The following is a 26303-nucleotide window of genomic DNA, read 5'->3' as shown; positions in this document are numbered from 1 at the left end:
GTTTGCTTCCTAGAATAAGAAGAGTAAGGCAGCCCTTTAGGCAAGTAGCAAACTTCCTTATCCCCTTACCATAGCCAACTGCTATATAAACAATACTTACTGTCCTCCTTGGCAGGGCTGGCCCTAAACAAATAGTGCCCCAGGCGAGGAGCGTCTTTGGTGCTCCCCCCACCTCCATTTGTTAAACTTTTGAATACCTTATTTTTTTATTGCATTTGTAGCCCATTTCACAACTTGGATGCACGATTTGGATGCATGATTTATCCCTGTCATATAAGATGATAAATTTGCATGCTAGGATCTCTAAATCTATATTGATTCATGCCATATATAAGCAAATAAAAATGGTTTCCTCTAAGTTTACAGAAACCTTTTAATTTTAAGAATAACTGAAATGTACTAACATCAAGAAATTGAACTGTGCACCAACACTGGGTGGGGCAGTATTAAATAGGGTTACAGCAGGTGACAGCCCTAGACCGTTAACCCTCGTCCTTTAGTTCAAAAGGTCGCTTTTCTCGCCTTTGCCCTCGTGAACTGAAGCCCAGCGTCCGAGAGATCCAGAGACTGGACAATGGTATTTTCAAGCGATAAAATATCAAGTGGTGTCAGTCTCTGGTCAGCCATCGTCAATCACAGATAAGTTATAATGAGCCTGAGCTTCAAAAAGCTGCTCTCACCACTTGCATCTGTGACCGGCAGCATGATCAGAATCCTCAAAGCTATCCACACATGAGGAAAAGTGTCCTTCAGCTCTGCATCAGGAATGAATTGGAGAACTTGGAGTGGAGAGTGCTTCCAGCATGGCATAATGTGATGGATGTTGTCCAGTTTGACATCGAGACATCCAAACATTTTTCATGTGTCTGTCTGGTGAAGGTCTGTACAATTCTTCAAGAGTGTTTTTCTGTCTGCTGGCAGCTTACTAAGGTCATACAAAACCCCCAGGTCTTTTAATGGTGCTTCATTTGTCCAAACCTTTCTTCAGTGAACACTCAAGCAGTGTCAACGAGTGAGGGGAAAAAAACTCCATCTTGAATTTTTCTTCCGAGTTTCCCATCATCTCATCTCTGGCCTCAAAACCAAACTGTCTCTTCTTCCAGTGAATACGAGATTCTTTGAAGACAGGCTCAGCTCCTAAGTTTTCTGCTATTGCTTTAGCAGCAGTGATGGCATCTTCAAATCTGTTGTCTCTGAAGGCCACAACGAAATCAAGGTAGCTGCTCATGGTTACGATGTCCATCGAATGAGTTTGTAATGCCTTGCTTACAACATTCACTTGGAACAGGGTATCATGCCAAACCAAAACTGAGACCAGAAATTTGAAGTCAGTGATCTGGTTTGCCAGGCTTTGCGCCTCATGTCGGATTCTGGCCTTGGCAGTGGCAGCAAGGACAGAGGGATGGCATAGGAGCCACAACGTAGGCTGTACCCCTCGGAAGATGGTCCTATGGCACCTTCGCCTGCTCCACTCTTACACATCACCCATGGTGTGTCATAAAATAGGGGTGCCATACCCTGAGAGCTGTGCCTTGTATATTTGTTTTAATCAGTGTTAAAATCTGAACATTATGGGCCAATTTAGAAATTTAGAGCAAAAATTTAAAAAATGCAGTAATTAAAATGATGGAAAAATGAATGTGTAGAGCACACTGAGGGCCAGATTCAACACTTGCATCAGCTTTACGATCATCAAATAGCTCATCCGTGGGCTTATTCCTGATGTACGCTGGTGTGCGTAAGAGGAGAATATGGCCCATAATGTACTAAGTGAGGCCCTAGTCCAGCAAAGGATTTAGCACATGCCTAATGTGAAGACCATGAGTAGTCCCATAGTCACACATGCTTAAATGCTCGACTGGATCAGGTCCTCAGTCTCCAGTGTAAACAGTTCTATGCTGTACATCATGTTGGCACCTAATTGTTTAATTCATGAATGTAATGAACTGATAAGACTTGGACATTCTGGTGCGTGTGTTAGAATATAGCTGTGCAGGCCTGCCTGTAAAGGCCTATACTTTAAGAACTTCGGTGTATTTTTATCACGTAGCTAATTACAGGGGTATGAAAACAAAGAATCAAAATCACAGTCCGCCTGTGTATGGGCCTTCTCTCACTAAGAAAGTCTGAGGCCTTGTTCTTAGGCTAAGGCCTTTGACTAAACAGCAGGGGCAGCCAGCCATAAGCTGGGAAGCGTATGGCCACATCCTCACATTCCAAACCAGGCAAGGCAAGGCTCTGCGGTGTCAGAGCCAGGAAGGGAACACGGGAACAAACTCTATCAGCGTACAGAGATACGCCCAATTGGTGTGACAGGCTTCGGAATATGCTTGTTTGGAAATTAACCCCAATAAACATCGCATTGTCTGCACTTTGGACTCCTGGTCTTTTGCTGCTTGCTGTCTGCCTGACAAGAACCAGGGAAGTGGGAGGGTGAAGGGAAGGCCCTCCAACAGTGTGTTTTACAAAACCGTGTCTATGGCTTGTTTTCTTGCTGTCCATTTGGGCATCTCCTTGAAATCCCCCCTCCCCCTTTAACAGGCAGGAAAATCACAAAGTTTGCAGAAAGCTATCGAAGCGTCAAAACCATGACATTCTTTGTGGAGAAGTCCCTGAGCAGAAGCAGCATATGCTGCTCAGGGGCTCTCCAGTGCTCAGCAAAAACTGGTTACTAACCAACCACGTGAGGAGAAACCCTGATGGCAGGGTGACCAGATAGCAAGTGTGAAAAATCCAAATGGGGAAGGGGAACAGTAATAGGCGCCGATATAAGAAAAAGTCCTGACTAGCAGGACTGTCCCTATAAAATGGGGACATCTGGTCACGCTAGGTAAGGATTACTACTTCTGAATACAAGGGGCAATTCGAGCACTAGGAGAGACTCATCCTTGCAGGTGGACCCAACCTGACACTCCCATGGGCTCCAGGGGCTCCTCTCTCCCTCATGTTACATACTGCAGATGCTGGAAATGGAGCTATGCCCTTTCCCTTTTACAGAGGTTGGGCCACCCTTCACGACCACTCCCCTGCAGTTTGTATTGTCTGGGCAGAGGAGGGACTACAGAGCAATTCTGGCCAGGCAGCTCCAAGCTGTGACGTTAGCAAGGGAGGGACGGGTGTCTGAGAGATAAACCGAGAGAGCGAGAGAAGGGGAACGGGCGGAGGAAACTGGGGAGACAGAAACAGCAAAGAGTGAGAGAACAGGGGCAGGAAAAAGAGGCAGGGGAGGGGTAAAGGCACGGGGAGGAGAGCAAAGAGAGACCATGGAGCTGCTCCTGTGGCTCTGGTCCCAGCTTCGATCCTGCGGGAACAACCTCCCAGCCCTGGGCATAGCCCTCACAGTCTTCGCTCTGCTGTTTGATTTCCTGAAGCGCAGGAAGCGCTGGAGTCGCTACCCACCAGGGCCGAGCTCTCTGCCCTTCCTTGGGACCATGCTGCAGATCGACTTCCACAACCCGCACGTCTCCTTTACCCAGGTCAGGGCCAGAGGGGCTGGAGAGCCCAGCGTGCTGGGGAGCGGGGCTGGTGGTTCGTTAATGCAGCTGGTGCGGGCTGGACGGGTTATTTGACCGGCCCGGGGCTTTTCCAAGGCAGGAGCCGTCAGTGCCCCTCGGGGCGGGGGGGCCCTAAGGCTCTCTGCTTCTCTGCTTCGGCCTTGCTCTGGCTCCGGACCGCAGAGGGCAACATTCCACTCCGGAGTCCAGTCCAGTTCTCTGCAAAGGTTGTGACAGCGCTGGAGGAGTGTGACCCCCACTGCGCACCCCCCCCCAGCCAAACACCCCCCCTCCCGACTCTTTACCTTCTCCCTGTAATTTCAGTTGGAGACATTGTAGCGTGCTGGGCTGTTGCGCAATATTAGCACTGTTAAACAGCTGCTGCATTCCCCCTCAGAGGTGGGTGCACTCAGTGGTGGGTGAAGTGGTCCCTTTATGTACCATCCGTATCCTCTGGGATGAAAAGGGCTAGTGAAAGACTTATCGTATATGAAAATGCTTTTGTCTCTGCTCAGCTCCCTCCATTCATTCCAAAGTTTCTCTGCTTTGGGGACGTGGAGGCAGGGACGACAGCTTCCTCGTAAGTCACCAGAAATGATTGAGCGTCTCAGCAAAAGCCAGCAAAAGTGTAATCTCCAGCTAGCCAACTTTAGGATGTGCTTGCTGGCTGTGGCTGCGCTAACAAGAGCACACACAACTTCTGTGGGGTTAGTTCCTGCAAGTGAATGCTTTGTCCTGTTTCCAAAGAAACTGTTGACGTAGCTTGCGGCAACTAAATCATATTATGGTTTGTGACTGTAGTTGCCAAACTCAGAGGCCCCATTTCTAGGCTGGTACCATGGAAACCGGGTCTGGGTCTTGTTTTCACCGTGCAGTAGAAAGAGCGTTTGAGTTTCCAGATCAAATGGGATTATGACAATGCTAGCAACAACACTTTTGACCTGCCGCTGTTTTAACTCCACCTTTTTAGTAACAACGTATTATTCCCTTTTCTGTCCTTTTACTTACAGATTCTTAGACATTAAAGGTAGAAATGGCCTAGTCTTATCCACCCCTCTCCCTTCTCGTGGTATGCCCCTGAGGGCTTTATCCATTTTTAATAACCAGCAATGAGGCTTTCATCACTTCTGCTAGGACACTTCCCCAGTCTGATACACCTCTCGCTGAGGTTGTGTTTCTTGCTGTCCACAGTCAATTTTCCATTATTTAGTCTCATTCCATTACTCCTTCAACCAACCTTAAACAATTTCCCTCTGTCCTTTCCATTTGCACCTTTCAGATACTTGCAGGCATCAATCATAGTCCCCTTCCTTAGATATTTGACCAGTCTATATATTTACCTCATTTTATCTTTCCTCATGAATGAGCCCATCCAGCTCCCTAATCTCATTGGCTGATGCCCATGTGGCTTTGAGGAAAGTTACTGTAGAAAAGCAGGAACACAATACGTTGTGCTTTGTGTTTTTCACGTACACATAAAACAAGTACTTGTGGTTTTTCTCTCCCTAAATTCTTGGCCCAGAAAGGCATTTTCTCTTGTATGAGTGGACAATCCTCAAGAAATCCCACAAAAAGCTGAAAATAGGTTAAATTTTGAGCCTAAACTATTTGATGATTATTTTAAACTGTTCAGCTTTGTGCTCTGCAATGCCTGTCTGTCACCAGGGTACAGTGGCCCTGGTCCTCGCTCACATCAGACGCACTCTGTGCTGGCGGAGTGGTGCAAAGTGGCCTCAAAGCTAGTCTAGCCAGCGACAGCGCATTCAGCCAGGACAGGGGGATAATCCAAAAGCAATTCCTACGGGATGCTTTCCTGTAGCCCAGGGGCACGGGCCACGGTTTTCAGTGCCCTGCAGAATCCCAGCTGCTGAAATTGCCTCTCATGGTTCTTGAAAACTGCCACAATTTAGAAAGGCCTTCAGGCTAATCTGAATTACTGCAGGGGAACGGGACTGGCCTGGCACACATGATCAGGAGAGTCCAGAGGTATCTTAAAGAACTTTGTACTACCCTCTCCTGCATTGCACCACACAATTGTTGGCTGCGGGAAAGGATCAAGGTTCGTAATTACAAAACTCAGATTTGCAGCCAAGAACTTAGAAGAATCTCAATGAAGATTACCTGGTTTTGCTTTGGTCGAAGACCTGAAAGTTGCTGGGCACGAGCTGAACACCTGCAATTCCACAGGTGCCCTCTCCACAGGTTTCCCTTGAGTGTGGAAAAAGGGCAGGACTTTTATGCGTCCCCTTTCTAGGCATGTCTGGTCTACACACAGTTTTTGTATCGAGTTAATGATTTCAGTCAGGGATGTGATTTCTTCCCCTACCAAAATAGTTGAATCAGAGCTGCATTAGGGCACTAGTCAACACCCTAACATTTCCCTTTATCTGAGTGTCATTGCCATCTGCTGCAAGGCTCCGAACACCATTGGCTAGGATACCCTCATAGTTACGTTACATTTCATAGTGGCAATAAGCCATCTCCTGGCGAATGTATATGGGGTAATGCACCACCCACATAGGTTAAGAGATGGGGCAAAGAAACGGTCACGCTTTCGGGAGTGGCTCATGAGTGGGAGAGCTCCTACTGCCCCGCTGCCAGAGCTCCGGTGGCGCTTAAAAGGGTCCAGGGCTCCCCGCAGTGGCTGGAGGACCGGGCCCTATAAAGCACTGCCGGGGAAGCCGGTCCGGTCTGGCACGGCGTACTGGCTCTTGCCGGTATGCCAGACCGGACCAGCTTACTTTCACCTCTGCCTCCTGGACAGGAGTGCTGGAACCTCGGTAGAAGTGTGTGGGAGGGCATGAGGCTCTGCCCCCTCTGTGACCCTATCTCTCCTCTCTTCTTCCCCCCAGGCCCTGCCCTCTCTGTGGCCCCACCCTCTGCTCCTTCTCTTTCCCCTGAGGCCCTACCCCCCCCCAGCCAGCCTGGAAGCCCAAGCCTGGCTGTGGTAAGAGCCACCCAGGGAGCCTGGCCATAGTGGGGAGTCCCCTGGCCCCCTCTGTTCCGGCACCCCTGCTCCTGGATCATTGTAACAGTCTTACCATGGAGTCACAGAAAGTCCCCTTAGACTCTCCAGTCTATCTTGCCACCCAGACAAACTGAACTTACTGATAAATGGTCACCAAAAAAAATCACCCCACATTCAGCTTATTCCCATTCCCAAGAGACCAGTCACTTACCCCAGATCAGTTGGTACCCTAGATCTTACACCAAAGACAACACCTGTAGCCAATCCTGTAATAAATGATCTAAAGTTTTGTTAACTAGGAAAAAGACATTACAAAGTTATTTGCGGGTTCAAGCAAGCAAACATATACTCACAGATGAGTTACCATCTAAATCCTAAGAGTGAGCAAGTTGCAGTGATGTGTCTATTCAAAGTGTCTTTCGGGGCAGACCCAGCAGGCAGCCCTGGGGATCTCTAGCCCTGTCAGAGTTCAGACAGCCAAAGAGATGGAAAATTTTCCTGTGACTTTGTTTGATTTCCTTCATTCAGCTTCCAAGTCCACAGAACAAGCTTCCTTGCACACAGGATTTCCAAGGGGGGATAGGGCCATTAAGCAGTCCTTTGTATTGCAATGTTCCTTGACCCAGCTGATTTTGATAGCCCTTCTGGATGGGGTGTGGCAGGAGTCCTGTGCCTGGTTCACAAGCGCAGAGCGGACATTTGCTAAGTTATAACGCAAAACGTACAGATTTTCTTGTGGCGTGGAACACCGACATTGCAAGTGAGATTAACGCCTGCAGCAACTCACAAGCATTTCGTAGTCTAAACACGAAATACATTCTTGTAAGACTAATACCTACTTTGAGCAAACTAACATACAGGTGACCTGGTCTGGTCTCCAGCTATGAGTTTGTTAGTTCTTAGCTAATGCCTGCAGCCTGGGCAAGCGCTGGCACCTCGTTTGCCAGCATCACAGGAAACGCCCTTCCCCACCCCCAATCCCTTATGTCAGTAATTTTTATTTTGTGTGTATCTGTAGCCAGCACTGCTGTACCCTCTGTGATAATATCCGATTTCATAAACGAAGCAAGGTTGGGCCCGGTCAGTGGTTGAATGGGATATCGCCTATGCAAAGCCATGTGCTGCAGGAAGCGTTGTAGAAGGCTGTCTGTGTCAGTGGTTAAACCAGTGCCACACCAGGAACAATGTACGCTTGGGTCTGTTATCCTTGGAGACACCAAAAGAGGTCCTGACCTCTGGTAGTTGTTAAAGACCCCATCTGGCTTCCAACGATATATTTTCCCCTTTTCTTTTCTTGGCAGCTGAGTAAAAAATATGGAGATGTCTTTAGTCTTCAGAACTGCTGGAGTAATCTGATAGTAGTGAATGGATTCAAAGCAGTAAAGGAAGCATTGGTCCAGAAATCAGAGGACTTTGCTGACCGACCATACTTTCCTATATATGAACAGTTGGGTTATGGAGAGAACTCTGAAGGCAAGTACCTTGGAAACTAACATAGTTCTCTGGCAGCGTTGCAGGGGGACTGGCTTTATCATCTGAGCTGCTGGAGAGGTTGAAGGGGACTTAGCGAGTGAGCTGGAGTCTGCCCCTGACACTGCCTCTCGCGAGGAGGAAGTCAGGCTAGATGAAAATGGGGACTCTCCTTCCCAACTGCAGCGCTGCAGCAACTACTAAGACAGGGCCATTCTGAAATGCTCCGTGGGATGTACATGCCAATCAACACCGATTGGCTGCCACTGTCAGAACTGGCGGATTCCTACCCCTCACCATATGTAGGCACCTTCCTCGGCTTGTAAAAAAAAATAGCCTCCTTCCAAGGAACCTCCAGGACCCAAGAGTGAAAGTGGGGGAGGGTAGAAAGAAAAGCAACCTAAAAGGGAGGCTTGTTGGGCTGGATTCCTCTCAGGTTATCCCAAAGCACTTTCATTAGAAAGCTTAGAGCTGGACAAATACCTATAGAGTCACATCTTCTCAACCATGGGCAGTATGTGAACCCCCCATTTGGGGAGGCTAGTCCCCTGCCCTGAGCTCCCTACTGCAGCTGGAGAAGCCCTGCCCAAGCCACCGCCTGCCTGAGCCACCCCGAGCCCTGGCTGGCTGGAGGAGCTCTGAGTCCTCCCGCTGGCCTGGGGCCATGGTGGGGATTATTCGCAGAAGTTTGGGGAGGCTTAGCCTCCTCCAGCCTCCGTTACGCACCGCCTATGTTCTCAGTCTCACCCTGGCCCATACTCTGGCCAAGGCAAGAATGCGCCCTATAGTATGTTCTCCAGGGCTTTCTCCAATCCAATTTTAAATGACTTGTGGTGGGGCATCCATGAATTCCTTTGAGAGACTATTGAGTAGTTTACTCGATCTAATCATTGGGAAATGTTTTCTGACATCCAGCGTGAGCCTCACACCCTGAGGCTATAGCATGGCTTAGCTCCATTGATTGCATCCGGTTATAGGAGCTGTGGATCTGGTCCTGAACTTCATCCCCTTACTCCTAGCTATACCTTGGACCTCCCTGAATAATCCCTCTCCTTCTGCACTAACCACCTACACCTATGAAGGCTGCAATAATAGCTCCCATTAGTTGCCATTTGGCCAAGCTGTACTTGGTTCCTTTTATCCTTCCTCAGAAGCCAGTCCCTTCAGCCCTATTTTGTTGCTGTCCAATGAATTTTGTATGGTGCTTCTCAGAGGTTATTATGTCTCTTGTTTGTTAATATTTTCCAGGGGTGGTGCTTGCAAGATATGGTCATGCGTGGAAGGAGCAAAGGAGATTTGCACTCTCTACCTTGAGGAACTTTGGGATGGGAAAGAAATCCTTGGAGCACCGTGTGACCGAGGAAGCTGGATTTCTATGCTCTGCGATCAGTTCTGAAAAAGGTTTGTGGCATCCAGGGAGATGGGGCAGGGGAGCAGTGTAACTTCCATACATAAGGAAATGAAAGGATAATATGACTGATTATGAAGGAAGGAATAATAACACAGTATCTCACATTTCTACATAATCCCTGATAGCCAGAAGGATACTAAAGTGCTTTGGAGACCAGACACATAGTGATCATTCATCCAGCACTATCTTGAAGCCACCTGTGGGGTCCAACCGGACAGCTGTTTTAACATGACAGTTTGTGATGGGAAGTAAAACAAAAACAAACCCCCGACACCTCCAATTGAATGTCCAAGGGGAATTTTAGGTTGGTAGAATGTAATGATCTCAACTGGAATCTGGTGAAGGCGTCAACACTAAGACGCTTCCAAAACATGCCATGACGTCTTTAAGGACGTCACTTTTATGCCTCAACTTAAAAATGTCTGTAGCAGCACAGTAACATCTGTCTGTACACAGGCGGCCCGGGTTCAGTCCCGAGGCAAGGAGATGAGTACTGTTACCTGCACACAATTCTCTGTTACTTGCACACTCTAGGGGCACCCACTTGACCCAGTTCTTATGGCTGAAGGCGTAACCCTCTTAATTTAGACACCCACCCTTACCCCAATCCTAGGGCTCAGGGCATACCGTTTGGGGGTTTGCAAGACCTTTTACCAGTGAAAGAGCCTTACACAGTAATAACCTCTATTTATTAACAATTACCAAGCAGAATACACATGGTAAGCGTACAATGCTGTGCTCGCCAATCCCGGTCAGGCAGGCGGACTTTCCCTGTTGGCCATGCAAGGGCAGTCTCGTCTGGATTCCGCCACCTTAACTAATTTAGACCTAGCAAAATTAATTATGTAACAGACGAAAACAAAGAACCAGACAGAGATCATACAGACAAACAATCGAGAAGTGAGGACCACTAAGTTTTCTTTAACCCTCTTGAGATCTGTTTGTTTATCTGGTGATAGTGGGTGCCATTAGGACAGGATTGCCTTCTTAACAGCCCGATATTACATTGTTTTAATGTATTTTAGATGGAATGTGAGGATGTGACTTCCTACTTCTCAGCTAATGGCTGCGGCTCTCCTAATATGGTTGCAGACAAAGGACTTATCTTGAGAGTACCACTGACTGAATCCGCAGCCCAAACCTGCAATTCTTAAGTTTTCCATGGTGGTCTCTCTTCCAAGTATTGAGCAGGCCCAACCCTGTTAGTCTGTGAGACATCTTTAACTTCCCCAGCTGTTAGCCGATGGCCAAGGATGTTTGGTGAGGTGCCAGCTATGCCCGTTTTATACCATCCGTGACTTTAACCGCTAGGACGCACTGTCCCTTCGCGGCGGGCAGCCCGGGCTAGGCTGACGGATGCCCCAAGGTCCTAACCACCCGTGACTTTAACTGCTAGAGCTCAGAGCTCCTTCGCAGCGGGCAGTCAACACTGACTGACAGGTGCCCCAATGGCAGTACTAAGAGCCTCTCCACACCCGTGACTTTAACTGCTAGAGCTCAGAGCTCCTTCGCAGTGGGCAGTCAGGATTGACTGACAGGCGCCCCAAGAGTTTGCCCCGTGGAGGCGGCACAACTCAACGCTAGGCTCTTAGTACTCTCACCTAATGGCCAGGCTTTATAGCCAAAACGGCTGAGGTTCTTTAATTGTGTTGGCTGCTTTACAGTAAACCAGAGAAACAAGTCAGGCTTATGCACAAATGGTTACCAAAATTTATTAAACTAGATTCTAATCATGTGGTTACAAAATTGCTAGTGCCTACTTATTTAAATGTAGAGATGTTACACACACAAACAAGTTACAAAACTGAAGCCACGATCCCAAAGAAAGAAAACAAAGTATAGAGCTCTATTTCAAAATATGTGTACACTAAAGATAGGAGATCAGGTGTGGGTGCTTCTTACCCTCCTTGCATCTCTCGATTCCAGCGGTGCCAAGCCAGGATCGGTCACTCAATTCCGCGGAAAGACGAATAAGGGACAAGGCTTAGGGACCCTCTTAGCTGCAGAAGCCTTGGGAGGCTGTCACTTATCTGACCAGCAGATAGATAGTGAAAAGCACTCCAAAAATCATGGTGCTGTAGGTCCCCTACTTATACCTCTGTACTCCTTTATTCTCTTTCTCCTTTCTTATGCCAAATTGGGGCTGGTCTGTCTGGGTGACGCCAGCTCTCGCAAGAGTAGTTTACACTTGCAAGGGAGAGAAACAATAAGTTTCGCCTACTGGACATTCCTTTTATTAGGGTAAATATTTTCCCACCTAGGATGTTGGTGTGTGTGCATCATGCTATTTAGTAGGGGCTAAGAGCCATGTCTGTCACAGCGCCTCTGCATGCTGTGAGCCCAATCGTGTATATGTTCCCAGAGGCACATTGTAGCAGCACACCTGTGCTTCTCACAGCTTCAAAGGCTGTGCTGGAATTTATGTTAAGTGCCCTGTTGTTTTGGCTTCCGTTTCCCAGCAATGCTGGTCTGGGGGGGGCGGGGGGCTGGCTGTCTGGCTACACCAGCTTACATGAGCATGGACTTTCAACTGGTTGTTCCATAAGAAGTCTTGAAATGTTAGCGGTTCTTGCTCAGTATGTTCCATGCAGTGAGGGGCAGGCTACAATGCTGTTGTGCCTCCTAATGTCTTTGGTTGGTCCTGTATGTTTTTTCAGGTCGTCCTTTTGATCCACATTTGATCACCAAGGCGAGCAAATCCGCCAATAAGCGCAAGACCCACCCAGGTAGAGGAGGAACTTTGTCACAGCACATTTCAATTTTTCATTTAGAAATTACTTCATTTCACTTTTATTTTGTTTTATTGTTTGTTTCATTTGTATATTAATTTTATTTTTATAGTATTTTTAAAATTTTGATTAACCTGAAGCCGTTTTTAAAAAACTTTCATTTTGTGTGAAATTTCTAAATGTCAGCTTCTTGTTCTGAGTCGTAAACAAAGCAAATTACATCGTAATTGGCTCTTAAATAGCATATTAGTGATTGCCCATGTGAAGTCTAAGTCCAAATTTACAGAATTGGTCTGAGAAAAATCGAGATAAGAAACCCTTAGAAAACAGACACATAAAATCCACAGCATTACAAAAGATAGCCGGACTACTTCGTGCTGCGATCCTGTCATATCTTGTACGCTAAGCACGGTGGCCCTGAAGAGTACTTGGTGGGGGATTGTTGGTTCAGTAGGTAGCACTGAGGTCCTGTTCTCATAGAAGCTACCAGGGCAGGAATAGGGCCTGTCAGATTGTTATTCCCAGGTAGGTATATGAATTTTTGGAATCCTGATGTTAATTTGTTGGCCAGCATGTTGGCTGCACCCTGCTCGCTACTACATGGAATTTCTGACCTGATCAAGTGTGAGTGATCACACTAACCTCTTGAGGTTGCAGAGGCACAAATCTCTAAGACTGACTGGAGACCCTCCTTTAACTCTGGTGGCAAGAGACTGTGGGCAGAGTTTCCAGCATGTATGCTGAGTGTACTGAGTTGCATCAGCCAGTGGGAGTCTGCCGTGCCTGGGTACTCCTCCTCCATCTTCATAAACTCTTTCAGGTGTCTTTGGCAGTGGTGCTGGAACTGGGGGTGCTGCTGCACCCCCTGGCTTGAAGCAGTAATAACACACACCAAATACATGGTTTCCAGCATCAGCACCCCCACTATAAAAATTGTTTCGGCACCCCTGGACTTTGGTGGGTCAGAAAATGCTGCTGAAATGTCCACCAGCGCCTCACGGAAACTCTGCCCAATTCCTGACCCAGGCGTGACAGCGCAAGCAAGAAAAGTTCTTGAAAAGGGGCCTCTTCCATGTTGCTCGTCAGGCAGTGTTGGCAGGCTGGTCAAGCTTCCTGTAACGTGCAGGGTGGGCATGAAGCTTCCCCACAGTCAAAGGCTAGAGCGGCCACACTCTGGGAGCGTGCTAGGGAGTCTGGGATATGGTTGGTTTGACTCAGGTCTGCCTGCTACTGTGTGGATGCCAGAACCCCAGGTTCGCGCCTGGGCTCGAAAATTCTTAATGTAGGGTTGATAATCAGCATAGACTTCTGCAGGGGTAGTCAATAAACTTTTGTCAAGGTCCACATTTCTTGGTCAAGGTATAGGCAAGATCCAGACTGCAGAGAGAAAAAAAACAATAATAATAAGTAAATAAAAAGATTTCAGGGTCTGTTCAAAAGCATCTAGCAGTCCAGATTTGGCTTGCGGACTACCTATTGACTACCACGGTGTAGATGCTCAAGCCCATGGTTCTCTAACACAGGGTCAGCTGAGTCAAGTGTCCCGAACCCTGGGCTTATATTGCCTGTGTAGACATACCCTGCGTTTTAGGAGGAGAAGGTCCCGAGCTGTATTCCTGATGAAGTCTATGATGTGTGGGACAAATTATTACCTTGAAATGTATGTGACCAAGGAGCCATTACAGCATGTGTTGTCATATGTACGTGTTTTGCTGTACTCTGCAAACAATTCAACCTTTCAGTCTGAGAATATGAATTACCACTATCTACAATTCTGCTCCTCTCTCCCCAACAAAAATCTAAGGTCAAATCATGCTCTCCTTTGTTCTCTTCAGGCTAAAGAGCATGCGGGGAGCAGTTTCAATGACAACAACCTTCGTATGGTAACAGTGGACTTGTTTACTGCTGGCACTGAGACCACTTCCACCACCCTGCGCTGGGCATTGCTGTACATGCTTCTCCACCCTGACATCCAGTGTAAGCAAGGGGACTGGTGGAGATGTGACTGGTTCTTCCACAGAGAACTTCTTAGCATCTGCTGTCACCTTTGTGTTCTGGGGGTATGAAGCTGCCGTAGCAGCAGTGACAGCAGTGATTGGGGAATAATTCCAGTGGAGCACTCTCTGAGGGGGAGAGCAAAGCCCTGTGGGAAGGGAGAAAGGAGAGAGCAAGCCTCTGTTAAAGATTTCAGCGTCAGAGGGAGCACTCACCACTTTTCTTCATGACAAGTGCACTTTGAGACCCTTGTAGCTACTTGGTAACTCTTCCTTCTCTTAGGGTCTCTGCAGGGATAAATGCTAACCTGCTTGAATGTGCTAATGCTGGAGGCACAGGTGGATAAGGTGGGATCTCTCGAACAATGAGATTATTAGCCTATAGAACAGAGGATGACTATGTAAGTTGGGCTGAGTAACCGAAGATGAGCGTGCTCTCCTTCAGCTCCTAATTCTGCATTTCTCTCTTTCCTACTGTCTACGGGGCTTGCTTTGCCCCCTTACCCCCAGCCAGGTACACCCTGCCTCCCTTGCACTCTTGCTTTCAGGTGCTTTCAACAAACATATAAGACCTGATTGTGAGGTCAGGAATTAGTAGTTGGGAAGCAGAGCAGTTCATGTCTGGGGTATCAAAGAGGCTTTCTGGTTGTGTGAAGGTGAGAGAAATCGGAGGTTTGTCCACCCCCTCTCCTCACTGCTGGTTATCTTTCCTGACCCCTGAGGAAGTGCCCCAGACACTTAGAACGCCCACTTCCTAGAGATGACTCACTTGTAAACTGCTCAGTGATTGGTAGGAAGGTGGCTAACAAACTCACCGAATATAAACCCAGCGCTGTACAAATAGACAGACCATTTCTGCCCCACAGGGTTTAAAGCTTAAGGGTAAATGCGTAGGTTCCCCATTTCTATAGTGTTGATGTACATCATTATGTTGCATTGAGGAGGATGTAAAGTGTCTTTTTCCAGGTAAAGTCCATGAGGAAATTGATAAGGTGATTGGCAGGGACAGGTCACCCCAGATGGAGGACCAAGCGAACATGCCTTATACCAGTGCTGTGATCCATGAAACTCAACGTTGTGGGGATATTGTTCCCGCTGGAGTGCCTCACATGACATACCGGGACACCGAGCTCCAAGGCTTCTTCATTCCAAAGGTATCTATGGCCAGGCAGGGGATGCAGACCTCCTCTGCCCTTGCAGACTTATGTCCTGCAGCTGCAGACATTCCATATGTGAATCTCCCCAAGGTTCCATGCAGAGTGGGGTGGAGCACCAGGCCCTGAATCACACAACCATTGGCGAGTTATCAAATGTGCAGTTTTAAAAGGCCTTGTGCTTCAGAGACAGCCTTGTTTATGTGGTTAGCTCCATCTTGAACAGGTCTTTGGATATCTGAAAAAACAACGAATTGAGCTAAGACACTACTAAGGATTTCAATCCTTACAGGGGAGACTGTAATTTTGTCTTGGGCACTTTCTAACATTCAGTACATCTGCTTGAAGGTGGAGAAAGGTAATGCTGACTGACTGTATAGAAACTACCGGCTAGGTCAGCAGTTCAAATTCAACACAGTAGCAACTAACAGTCTATTATAATCTGAAGGTTGTTCAGAGGCCACTGTGCATGTCTATCCAGTTCCAAATGGACAAGAGACAATGACAGGCAATTACTGCCTTCTTTGGTGAGAGTCTCATTGGAGAGACCAAAGCCACACAATACTCAGTTCCACTTTCGCCCTTAGAGGAAGCTCCTCTAGCTCAGGCCTGAGGCATGTGAGAGGGGAAAGATCTCACTTTTTCTGTGAAGACAATGAGAATTGCGGTTTGGAGTCTCTGTCAGCACACTCTTACCAGAGCTAAAATTAACTTGGGAAAATATTTGAAGCAACTGGGGAGTAGAAGCAATTTTCATCTCCTGAACCTCATTAGACCATGAAAACACCCCTTGCATACTCTTAGTCTAGCTAGCATGCAATGGACAAGGGCTTGAGAGCATATGCTGTGCACTGGCTGGGGCCTTGAAAGCGTCCCACTCCACTGTGCTATAAGATTATACAATGAGGTACCTGAGCTGGGTTCTGTGCCTTCCTCTGAAGCATCCTACAATGGCCACTGCTTGAGATGGGATATTGAATGCAGAGGGACTGGCCTGTTCTGGTGTGACAATTCTTATGTACCCTGTTCCTTCTCTGGGGTGGATCAGGGGACGACAGTCATCACGAACTTGACCTCGGTGCTGAAGGATGAAACGGTTTGGGAGAAGCCGCACCAGTTCTACCCGGAGCACTTCCTGGATGCAGATGGGCAGTTTGTGAAGCGAGAGGCCTTCCTGCCTTTCTCTGCAGGTAAATCCAAGGGGAGGAGCAGCTGGCAGAGGCCGTCCCTGTGGAAATGAGGCACAGTGCATGAGATGTGACCCACTATAGTTATGGGAAAATGAGTCTCCTCTAAAGCAAGATGTCCCTCTCATCAGGAGAGCAGCTTCCTCAAGGGGAAGATCAGTGCAGTCTGTGCTGAGCTGGGCCTGTTCTTCATGAGCATGCTGCATCTCCCCAGAGAAACTACTTCATACTCCAATAGACACAGGGACATACTGAATGCAACACATTAATCCCTTCTGCACTCCAACGGAAAACCTTAACTACAAGCCCAGGAATCTGTTTAGAAACAATGTGCACGCAGGTGAGGTGTGTGTTATTGGGAAAAGGATGAGGTCGGAGTTAAGGCTTTCTGTTAAAGCATGATCAAAATTGCTGTGTCCCACATGCTTCTTTATCTGTTGCAAGGCGCCCTGATCAAAGGAAGGCGTTTCTTACTGGAGGCTCTGGGACCACTGCAGTGGGGAACATGGATCAGTCGGGGATAAAGGGGAGATGGATGTTCCCAGTTTCCCGTATGCTCTCAACTCACCCGAGAGATGGGAAGGGGGAAATACTGATTCTCTGATACACACCAAAGGAGGCCAGCTGTGGCTGGTGGAGGGTCTGTAGGGTCTGTCCTAACCCCTCTGGACACCACATCAACAGCAGTGGGAAGCCTGAACCAGTGGGCCACTGCCTCTGCCAGGCTTGTACGAGTGCAGCCCAGGAGTCCCAGCAGTGTGAACCATGAGGGCTTCGACAGGAGGGTCTATGCACTGAGCAGGATTATAGCTTTTCCACAGAACCTTTCCCAGTGACTGGTTGGTGCTCTCTAGGTTTGTTTCAATACAGCCAACCGTTTCAGTGGCAGAGAGGGGTTGAGGTCCCATCGAAGAAAAAAATGTGACACAAACTTAGTTAGGCAGCTTCTAACGCATTTCCAGGATGCTCTGGTATTGGCTCAGCGGGTACATCTACACTTCAGACTGGGGGTGTATGTTCCAGGTTGGGGATACATACCCACGCTAACTCGGTGATAGCATGTAGGAGCGTAGCCACTGCAGCGTGAGCAATGGGAGGGGCTGGCCGCAATGAGGATGATCCCGTCCAAGATGGGAGGTACCTACTCAGGCGGTTAGCCCCTCCCACTGCTTGCACCCCCATGGCTACACTTCTCTTTTTAGCACACTAGCTAGCTCAGAGTTAATGGAGGCACGTCTCCTTGAGCTGGAGATTACACCTACCGAAGTGTGGACGTATCCTTGGTTAAAAGCCACTTTTGTTTTTCATTTTATGATTTTATTTTAGTCTGTAAACAGGCAATTGAGCAGCCACCTTCCATTTGTGCCAAACTGCAGTGCAATCAGAGTTTCCCCTGCACCCTTTGTCAGTGCCTGCCTTTCACTCTCTCTGGAGCAGCGGTTCCCAAAGCATAGCTCACAACCCCAAATGGGGCCATGCCATCAGCACATGGGATCGTGGCAATCCTTTGTGTGCAGAGGATGCCATTTTGCTCTGTACAGCATGACCTCGCATGCACCATATGTAGGCAGTCACACCGGGTGGAGGACACCATTTTGTAGAGCAAAATGGCGTTCTCCACAAGGGGTGAGCTCACACTTACGGTGTGTCTGAGATCGTGCTGTGCAGAGGACACCATTTAGCTCCTCCATGTAGTCTGGGATTCTGGACAGAAATACTTCATTAAAACGGGGTCACTCCGGAAAAAAAATTGGGACCTGCTGGTCTAGAGCCTCACAGAATTCAAGAATGGACTTTTGTTAGCTAGCTCAGTATTTGTACCTTAGCAGCACAAAGCACAACACCTCTGCCTTTCCTATTTGCTCAACAGCCACACTAGATAATAGTGTTGCCCCTTTCCAACGGCTGAATGGCTACTTGAAACTACAGTAAAGAATCAAATTGTCAGACACATAAAGGAACATAATTTGTTGGGGAAGAGTCAACATGGTTTTTGTAAAGGGAAGTCATGCCTCACCAAGCTACTAGAAGTCTTTGAGGGGGTCAACAAGCACGTGGACAAGGTCCCTCACCAAAGGCTGTCATGGAATAAGAGGGAAGGTTCTCTCATGGATTAGTAACTGGTTAAAAGATAGGAAATTAAGGGTAGAAATAAATGGTCAGTTTTCAGAATGGAGAGAGATAAATAGTGGTGCCCCCCAGGGGTCTGTACGGGGACGAGTCCTATTCACCATATTCATAAATGGTCTGGAAAAGGGGGTAAACAGTGAGGTGGCAAAATTTGCAGATGATACGGAAGTACCCAAGAGAGTTAAGTTCCAGGCAGACTGTGAAGAGCTGCAAAAGGATCTGTCAGAACTGGGTGACTGGGCAACAAAATGGCAGATGAACTTCAATGTTGATAAATGCAAAGTAATGCACATTGGAAAACATAATCCCAACTATCCATGTAAAATGATGGGGTCTAAATTAATTGTTACCACTCAAGAAAGATCTTGGAGTCATTGTGGATAGTTCTCTGAAAACATCCACGCAGTGTGCAGTGGCAGTCAGAAAAAGCAAACAATGTTGGGAATCCTTAAGAAAGAGAGAGATAACAAGACAGAAAATATCATATTGCCTCTATATAAATCCATGGTGTGCCCATATCTTGACCACTGTGTGCAGATGTGGTCACCCCATCTCAAAAAAGCGATATTGGAATTGGAAAAGGTCAACAAAAATGATGAGGGGTATGGAACGGCTTCCATATGAGGAGAGATTAATAAGGCTGGAACTTTTCAGCTTGGAAAAGAGAAGAGTAAGGGGTGATATGACTGAGGTCTATAAAATCATGACTGGTGTGGAGACAGCAAATAAGGAAGTGTTATTTACTCCTTCTCATAACACAAAAACTAGGGATCACCAGATGAAATTAATATGCAGCAGATTTAAAACAAACAAAAGTAAGTATTTATTCACACAACGCACAGCCAAACTGTGGAACTCCTTGCCAGAGGATGTTGTGAAGCCAAGACTATAACAGGGTTTCAAAAAGAACTAGATAAATTCATGGAGGCTAGGTCTATCAATGGCTATTAGCCAGGATGATATCCCTAGCCTCTGTTTGCCAGAAGCTGGGAATGGGTGCCAGGGAATGGATCACTTGATGATTACCTTTTCTTTTCATTCCCTCTGGGGCACCTGGCATTGGCCACTGTTGGAAGACAGGATACTGGGCTAGATGGACCTTTGGTCTGACCCACTATGGCTGTTCTTATGTTCGTCAAATTTCAGGGCCCTGGGGACATTCCAGTTGGAAGTAGAAATTGATGGAGTCAGGTATTTTCTTTGATGCGGTCTTGTTTATTTATAAGGAATGTACAAAGTCCTGCTCCTCTGAACTCAGGAGGAACCAGTAACAAAAGGAGCAGTTTCTTGGCTTATGGCCCAAAGCCTCTTTTGCCAACAGACCCAAAAGCTTTTCTCTAGGGTCTCACTGCGCTCACAGGCTATTACTGCTTGTCCTTCTTGCTTTTGTCTCTGCCTCTCTCTGTTTTTGTCTGTTCTCAGTTTGTGTGTGTTCTCTCACAGACTCACAACCCCCTTCCACTCCCCCCACATCCTGGTCACAATACCAAGTGGAACTCCCTACCCACCTGATGTTAGTTTCTGGGCGGATTCTATTCGGCCTTGTATTAGGTGTGACCCCATAAGTATTTCTTACAACTATCTTAAGTGACAGGCATGTTCACACATGAGTTTGAATGAGGTTTTGAGTCAACCCATAACAAGGTGTGACCGGGGTACCAGGGAGGGGGGGCATGCTGAGATTGCTCAATTAGGGCAGACTGCAAAGAATGGGGCAGACCATCCCCGACAGTGGTGGTTATTGTAATACTTAGATTCACCAAGCCAGCAACAAAACAGCTTCTATAATACAATACCTTAGTGGTTACCCAGAAGCCAAAATACAGTTCCCTGAAAGCAACCCACCCTTGAGCTCCCACCCAGACACCCAAGTCAGATATGATGAGGATTACTGAAAATCTTGTTCATCATATAAAAAGTTTACCAATCCCAAAGGATCGGACACATTGCCCATCAGGTTAATGAATATCTCAGATCTTACCCAAATACACACGTACAGCCCGTTCTTATTAACAAAACTAAGATTGATTAAAAAAGAAAAAAGAGAGAGAGTATTGGTTAAAAGATCATTATACATACAGATATGAACAAAGTGCTTAGGTCAGTTTCATAGTAGAGTGGGTGAGCTCTAGTATTTCAGAGAGTCCTTTCCAGAATCAGTTTTTCAGGTTCTTGTCCAAAGTCCAATAGCCAAGATCAGGGTGATCCAGAATGGAGCTGGAGACCTCAGTCTTGTGACTCAAACTTCCCCTGATGAAGCTTAAGCAGATCTGAGATAAGAGGCTCAGGGCCCTAGAGTTCTTTTTATAGTTGTCCAGCAGCCTCTTGACAGCGTGCAGTCCTTGGGTGACCAGTAGTGGTCTTGAAGTAACCTCCTATTTCCTAAGCACCATTGCTAATTAGCTGCATGGATTAATGTGAGGCAACTGCCCATTGCCTGCCCTTTACAGGAAGTTTACTGCATACTTCCAAGAGAAATGAAGACAATGCTATTACTACGCTGACAGTTCATCTAAATGTTAACATCTCCTTTTGATCTCTGACAGCGATAGACAGGAGCCCTTTGGTTACATTGTCAACCTCTAACAATAGGTATCTAAACCAGAGGTGGGCAAACTGTGGCCCGCGGGCTACATCCGGCCCACAGGACCGTCCTGCCCGGCCCCTGAGCTCCTGGCCCAGGAGGCTCGCCCCCGGCCCCTCCCCCACTACTCCCCCAGCCACGCAGTGATGCCACCATGTAGGCAGTGGGGCTGTGAGCTCCTGCTGCTCTGAGGGTCATGGAAAGTGGGCGGCAGCGCACGTGGTGGGGTTGGGTAGAGGGTCCCGGGGGGCAGTCAGGGGACAGGGAGCAGGGAGCGGTTGGATGGGGTGGAGGTTCTGGGGTGGACAGGGGTCGGGGAACAGGGGGAAGTTGGATAGGTGTGGGAGTCCTGGGGGGCCTGTCAGGGAGTGGGGGTGTGGATAGGGTTCGGGGGGAGAGGGAGCATGGGGGGTTGGATAGGTGTGGGAGACCTGCGGGCCTGTCAGGGGGCAGGGGTGTGGATAGGTTGGGGAAGTCAGGGGACAGGGAGCAGGCAGGGGGAGGTTGGATAGGGGGTTGGATCCCGGGGGGGTGGTTTGGGGTGGAGGGGGTCCTAGGGGCAGTCAGGGCACAAGGAGCAGGGGGGGTTGAATGGGTCGGGGGTTCTGAGGGGGACATTTAGGGGGTGGGAAGTGGGAGGGGGCGAATAGGGGGAAGGGGCCAGGCTGTTTGGGGGGCACAGCCTTTCCTACCTGGCCCTCCATACAGTTTCACATCCCGATGTGGCCCTCGGGCCAAAAAGTTTGTCCACCCTGATCTAAATGCACAACAAAACAATCATTATCTACTAATACGTTTCTCAAGGTTGAATCTGGGTCAATTAGCTGGCTAGTTGTGTAACCCTTTGTGGTCCTGTGTCACACACGGTTTCACCCAGCTCATAACATGGTCTGACCCGTAACTCATTCACTTCAGGTATCAGCTCATAGACTTCAAAGTTTCATTTTACTATCTTCAAAGAGAACAGTCCAAAGAGGAAGATGGGGGTGTTGGTCGTTAGGAACCTTTATGACAAGAGAAGGATTTTGCAGTGGCTGCGGGAGGAGATATGGGACCAGTGAAGTCTTTCGGGCTGGCGGTGAGGTGATCCTGTTTGTACGAGTACTGCAAAGGCTTGCTGCAGTGGTTTAGCCTGAGATGGGTCATTGGTGAAGATGCATCACTTGTATTTGCCTCGAGTCCAGGAAACCAATGTCCCCAGATCGCACTTGAACCAGAGTCTCCTGCCTGGTAGCATGGGCATGTTGTTCCACCTCAGATTTCTCTATCCAAAAGGCATTTATTTGCCCATGTAGATTCTACAAGGCAAGAATTCCACAAAGAGCATATGGGACAGATCGTCAGCTGGTGTAAATTACCACAGCTCCTTTTACATCGAAGGAGCTATGCCAATTTAACCAGCTGCAGATTTAGCCCTGTGCATTAGAGTGTCTCTGACCCTTTTGAGTCAGGCTGACTAGGCAGTAATTCCCCTCTCCAAGCTTCTGGTCCTGGCCACCATCAGAGACAGGGAATCGGATTAAACAGAACATTGGTCGGTCTGGAGAAGTATTTCCTAGTTGTTCCTGTTCACACAGGGTCTGGGAATAGGGAGACTCAGCATCTGCTGCATATGGAGGCAGATTCTCTGTTCACTCCAACCTGTGGGTGCGCAGTACGGGTCTTACTCCTTCAGTGACTAGTCATTTACATGTGGTGTTGTATCCTCCTCCTCCTCCTCTCTGACTCCTCCCTCTTTTCTCACTTCCACGCTTGCAGGTCGCCGTGTTTGCTTGGGGGAACAACTGGCCAGGATGGAGCTTTTCCTCTTCTTCACCAGCCTCCTGCAGCACTTCACCATCCGTCTCCCTGAGGGCCAGGCCAGGCCTCGAGAGGATGGACACTTTGCTGCGACACTCAGGCCCCACCCCTACCAGATCCAGGCTGTCCCAAGATAAGTGCTGTTTTCTGCCAAGTTCCCCTCATATATTTTAGGAACGCCGTAGTGCTTAGCTGAAAGATGCTCCTACTCCAACGGGGCAGCTTCTCCCGTCGGCATCGTTAAGCCACCTCCCTGAGAGGCGTTAGCTGTGTCGATGGGAGAAGCTCTGATGACGCAGCGCTGTCTACCCAGAGGTTAGGCTGGTATAACTATGTCGCTCAGGGGTGTGGATTTTTCACACCTTGAGCGACATAATTATACCGATATAAGCCTGTAGTGTAGACCTGGCCTTAGTGTTGTGTCTGCGGCTCCCAGAAGCCACGCCATGGCCCCTCTCCGGCTCCTACACACTCCTATGGGAGCTGCAGGGGCGGTGCCTGCGGATGGGGCAGCGTGCAGAGCCGTCTGGCCATGTCTCGGCGTAGGAGCCGGAGAAAGGACATGCCACTGCTTCCGAGAACTGCTTGAGGTAAGCGCCGCTCAGAGCCTGCGCCTCCTGAGCTCTCCCCACGCCCCAACCCCCTACCCCAGTCCTGATCTTGCTCCCTCTCTCGAAACCCCTCGATCCGCGCCCTGAGCACCCTCCTGCACCCCAAACTCCTCATCCCCTGCCCCACCCCAGAGCCTGCACCCCCTCCTGCACGCCAACCCCAATTTTGTAAGCATTCATGGCTCACCATACAATTTCTATTCCCAGATGTGGCCCTTGGACCAAACAGTTTGCCTAGTATAATTCCAGTTTTGATCTTATCTTTTTCTCTTTACACAAACATAATATGAGGGAACCACATGTGTACAGTGGGGTCCAAACACGTGTTTATTGGAAATACGCAACATGCCAGGCATTCCTCCACCTACACACTGCTGCTCTGGTTGGGTTCTGGCAACTTCTAAAAAACCAGCACATGGGGAATGGAACAATAAGGCTCACAAACTATTTAAAGGGATATTACGCTATGCCCGTACACGACACCTTCCTTCTTCCATTATACACGTTCCTTTCACTTTCAGCCCGGAAAAGGGTTAACACAGTTTCTTTGGAATAGAAACCTCTTCTGTTAGAGTAAAGTGACTATGGGAGGAATTGCCACTAATTTGCCTCAAAATATTGTGTTTTTTCCATGATAAGCCTGTAATTTGCCCTTGCAAAGGATTGTTATAATTTGAGTGTTGTATACAAAATAGTAAAATTACGTTAATAAAAAGAGGACTATTTTATTCTTTAATGTTTATTACTTCCTGTCTCTTTCGTTCTTGAAAATTGCTTGCCTCTGGCGCTTCATATCAAGTCTACGCTCTATGTTACTGTGCGAAGGAGATTTGGGCTGTGTGACTAGATGGGTGTTACCATACAGACTGTAACAAGAGTGATCAGGAAAGGTGAGCTGTTACCAGCAGGAGAGCGGGGCGGGTGGGGGAGGAGGGGGGGGAACCTTTTGCAGTGATACTCAAGGTGAATAACTTAGGCTTGAATAAAGACTGGGAGTGGATGTATCATTACACAGAGTAAAACTATTTCCCTTTGTTTATTTGCCCTCCTACTGTTCTTGTAAACTGCTGGAAATGGCCCACCTTGATTATCACTACAAATGGTTCCCCCCTCCCCCCCACCCGCTCACCTGCTGGTGATAGCTCACCTTTCCTGGTCACTCTGGTTACCGTGTGTATGTAACACCCATTGTTTCATGTTCTCTGTGTATATAAATCTCCCCACTGTATTTTCCACTGTATGCATCTGATGAAATGAGCTGTAGCTCACAAAAGCTTATGCTCTAATAAATTAGCTAGTCTCTAAGGTGCCACAAGTCCTCCTTTTCTTTATACCTAGTGTAGAGGCTCCTTATCCCACAATTCCTTCTCCTGGGATCGCAGGCATATCAGCCAGAGAAAAGGGGACACTCATGAGAGGTGGGTGCTGACCCCGTTACACCTAGTTAGGAATGTGACTGTATGCTGGTAAACGTTACTGCATTGGAGGCACTGTGTTCCATTCGTTGGGCAGGAAGTCCTCCGCATTAGTCAGCAGCACCCTAAGGAAGGACTAGTCTTAATGGAGTTCAAAGGGAATCCTGTCTCATCCATGACAGGCAAATGTCAGCTGCAACGGGGGAATACCCAAAAGAGTAGGGATGGACAGAGGGATCCTTAAGACTCCCAGATGGAAAGGGCGGAGGGGGGGTGGACGGACCTTTTGTAGTGATAATCAAGGTGGGTCATTTCCAGCAGTTTACAAGAACAGTAGGAGGGGAAATAAACAAGGGGAAATAGTTTTACTTTGTGTAATGACACATCCACTCCCAGTCTTTATTCAAGCCTAAGTTATTCACCTTGATTTTCACTGCAAAAGGTTCCCCCCCCCTCCCGCCCCACTCTCCTGCTGGTAATAGCTCACCTTTCCTGATCACTCTTGTTACAGTCTATATGGTAACACCCATTGTTTCATGTTCTCTGTGTATATAAAATCTCCCCATCATATTTTCCACTAAATGCATCCGATGAAGTGAGCTGTAGCTCACAAAAACTTATGCTGTAATAAATTTGTGAGTCTCTAAGGTGCCACAAGTACTCCTGTTCCTTTTACGGATACAGACTAACACGGCTGCTACTCTGAAACCTGTCATTACACTAGGTATATAACTCTTTATTTAATATTGTAGGCAGGGCCAGCCCTAGACCAAATGGCGTCCCAGGCAAGGAGAGTCTTCGGTGCCCCCCGCCCCTCTCCCCCATTTGTTAAACTTTTGAATACCTTATCTTTTATTGCATTTCTAGCCCATTTCATGACTTGGATGCATGCTTTACATGCATGATTTATCCCTGTCATATAAGATGATAACTTTGCATCTTAGGATCGCCTGGGTTGCCTGCCCCTAAATCCGGCCCTGATGCAGCAAAGGCAGCGCTGAATGGACACATGGGTTCGTTGTGGATGCCCAGTTGTATCCTTCTATGATCTCAGCCACACTGGTCACATCCCTGTGGGTGCACGCTATATAGTTACGCCCACCTCCATTACACCAGCACCCACTGTGGACTTCCCAGTCCAGTAACTCTCCAGGTTAGTCAGCTCCCCCGGGCCAATGTCCATGCTTTTGGTGGTGATTAGATATTGGGGATAGCTCACTCTGGAGGTCTCATTCTGAAGTTCTGCAGCAAATTCTGGATATTCTGGGTCTCAAAACTCAGTCCCACCAGTCTTAGCTTGGGGCCATGGTCTGGACCCAAGAGTGGTGACGATCATCCTTAAGCTCCACATGGAGC

The 26303-nt window shown here is 47.9% G+C and overlaps 1 protein-coding gene across 1 annotated transcript; it reads left to right on the top strand.

Annotated features, from left to right (window-relative positions):
- The first annotated feature begins 3177 nt into the window (after positions 1-3177).
- Positions 3178-24400, top strand: LOC141988568 (cytochrome P450 2D14-like). The gene is made up of 8 exons (XM_074954445.1): positions 3178-3476; positions 7764-7935; positions 9181-9333; positions 12001-12032; positions 13908-14049; positions 15033-15220; positions 16269-16410; positions 22880-24400. The coding sequence occupies exons 1-8, from the start codon at positions 3264-3266 to the stop codon at positions 23056-23058; spliced, it is 1221 nt and encodes a 406-aa protein (XP_074810546.1). The 5' UTR covers positions 3178-3263; the 3' UTR covers positions 23059-24400.
- The last annotated feature ends 1903 nt before the right edge of the window (positions 24401-26303 follow it).

This window comes from Natator depressus, chromosome 1 (assembly GCF_965152275.1).
Source record: "Natator depressus isolate rNatDep1 chromosome 1, rNatDep2.hap1, whole genome shotgun sequence".
Lineage (NCBI taxonomy): Eukaryota > Metazoa > Chordata > Testudines > Cheloniidae > Natator > Natator depressus.
Note: the sequence above shows the minus strand (reverse complement) of the source record. Positions and strands in the feature narration are given on the sequence as shown.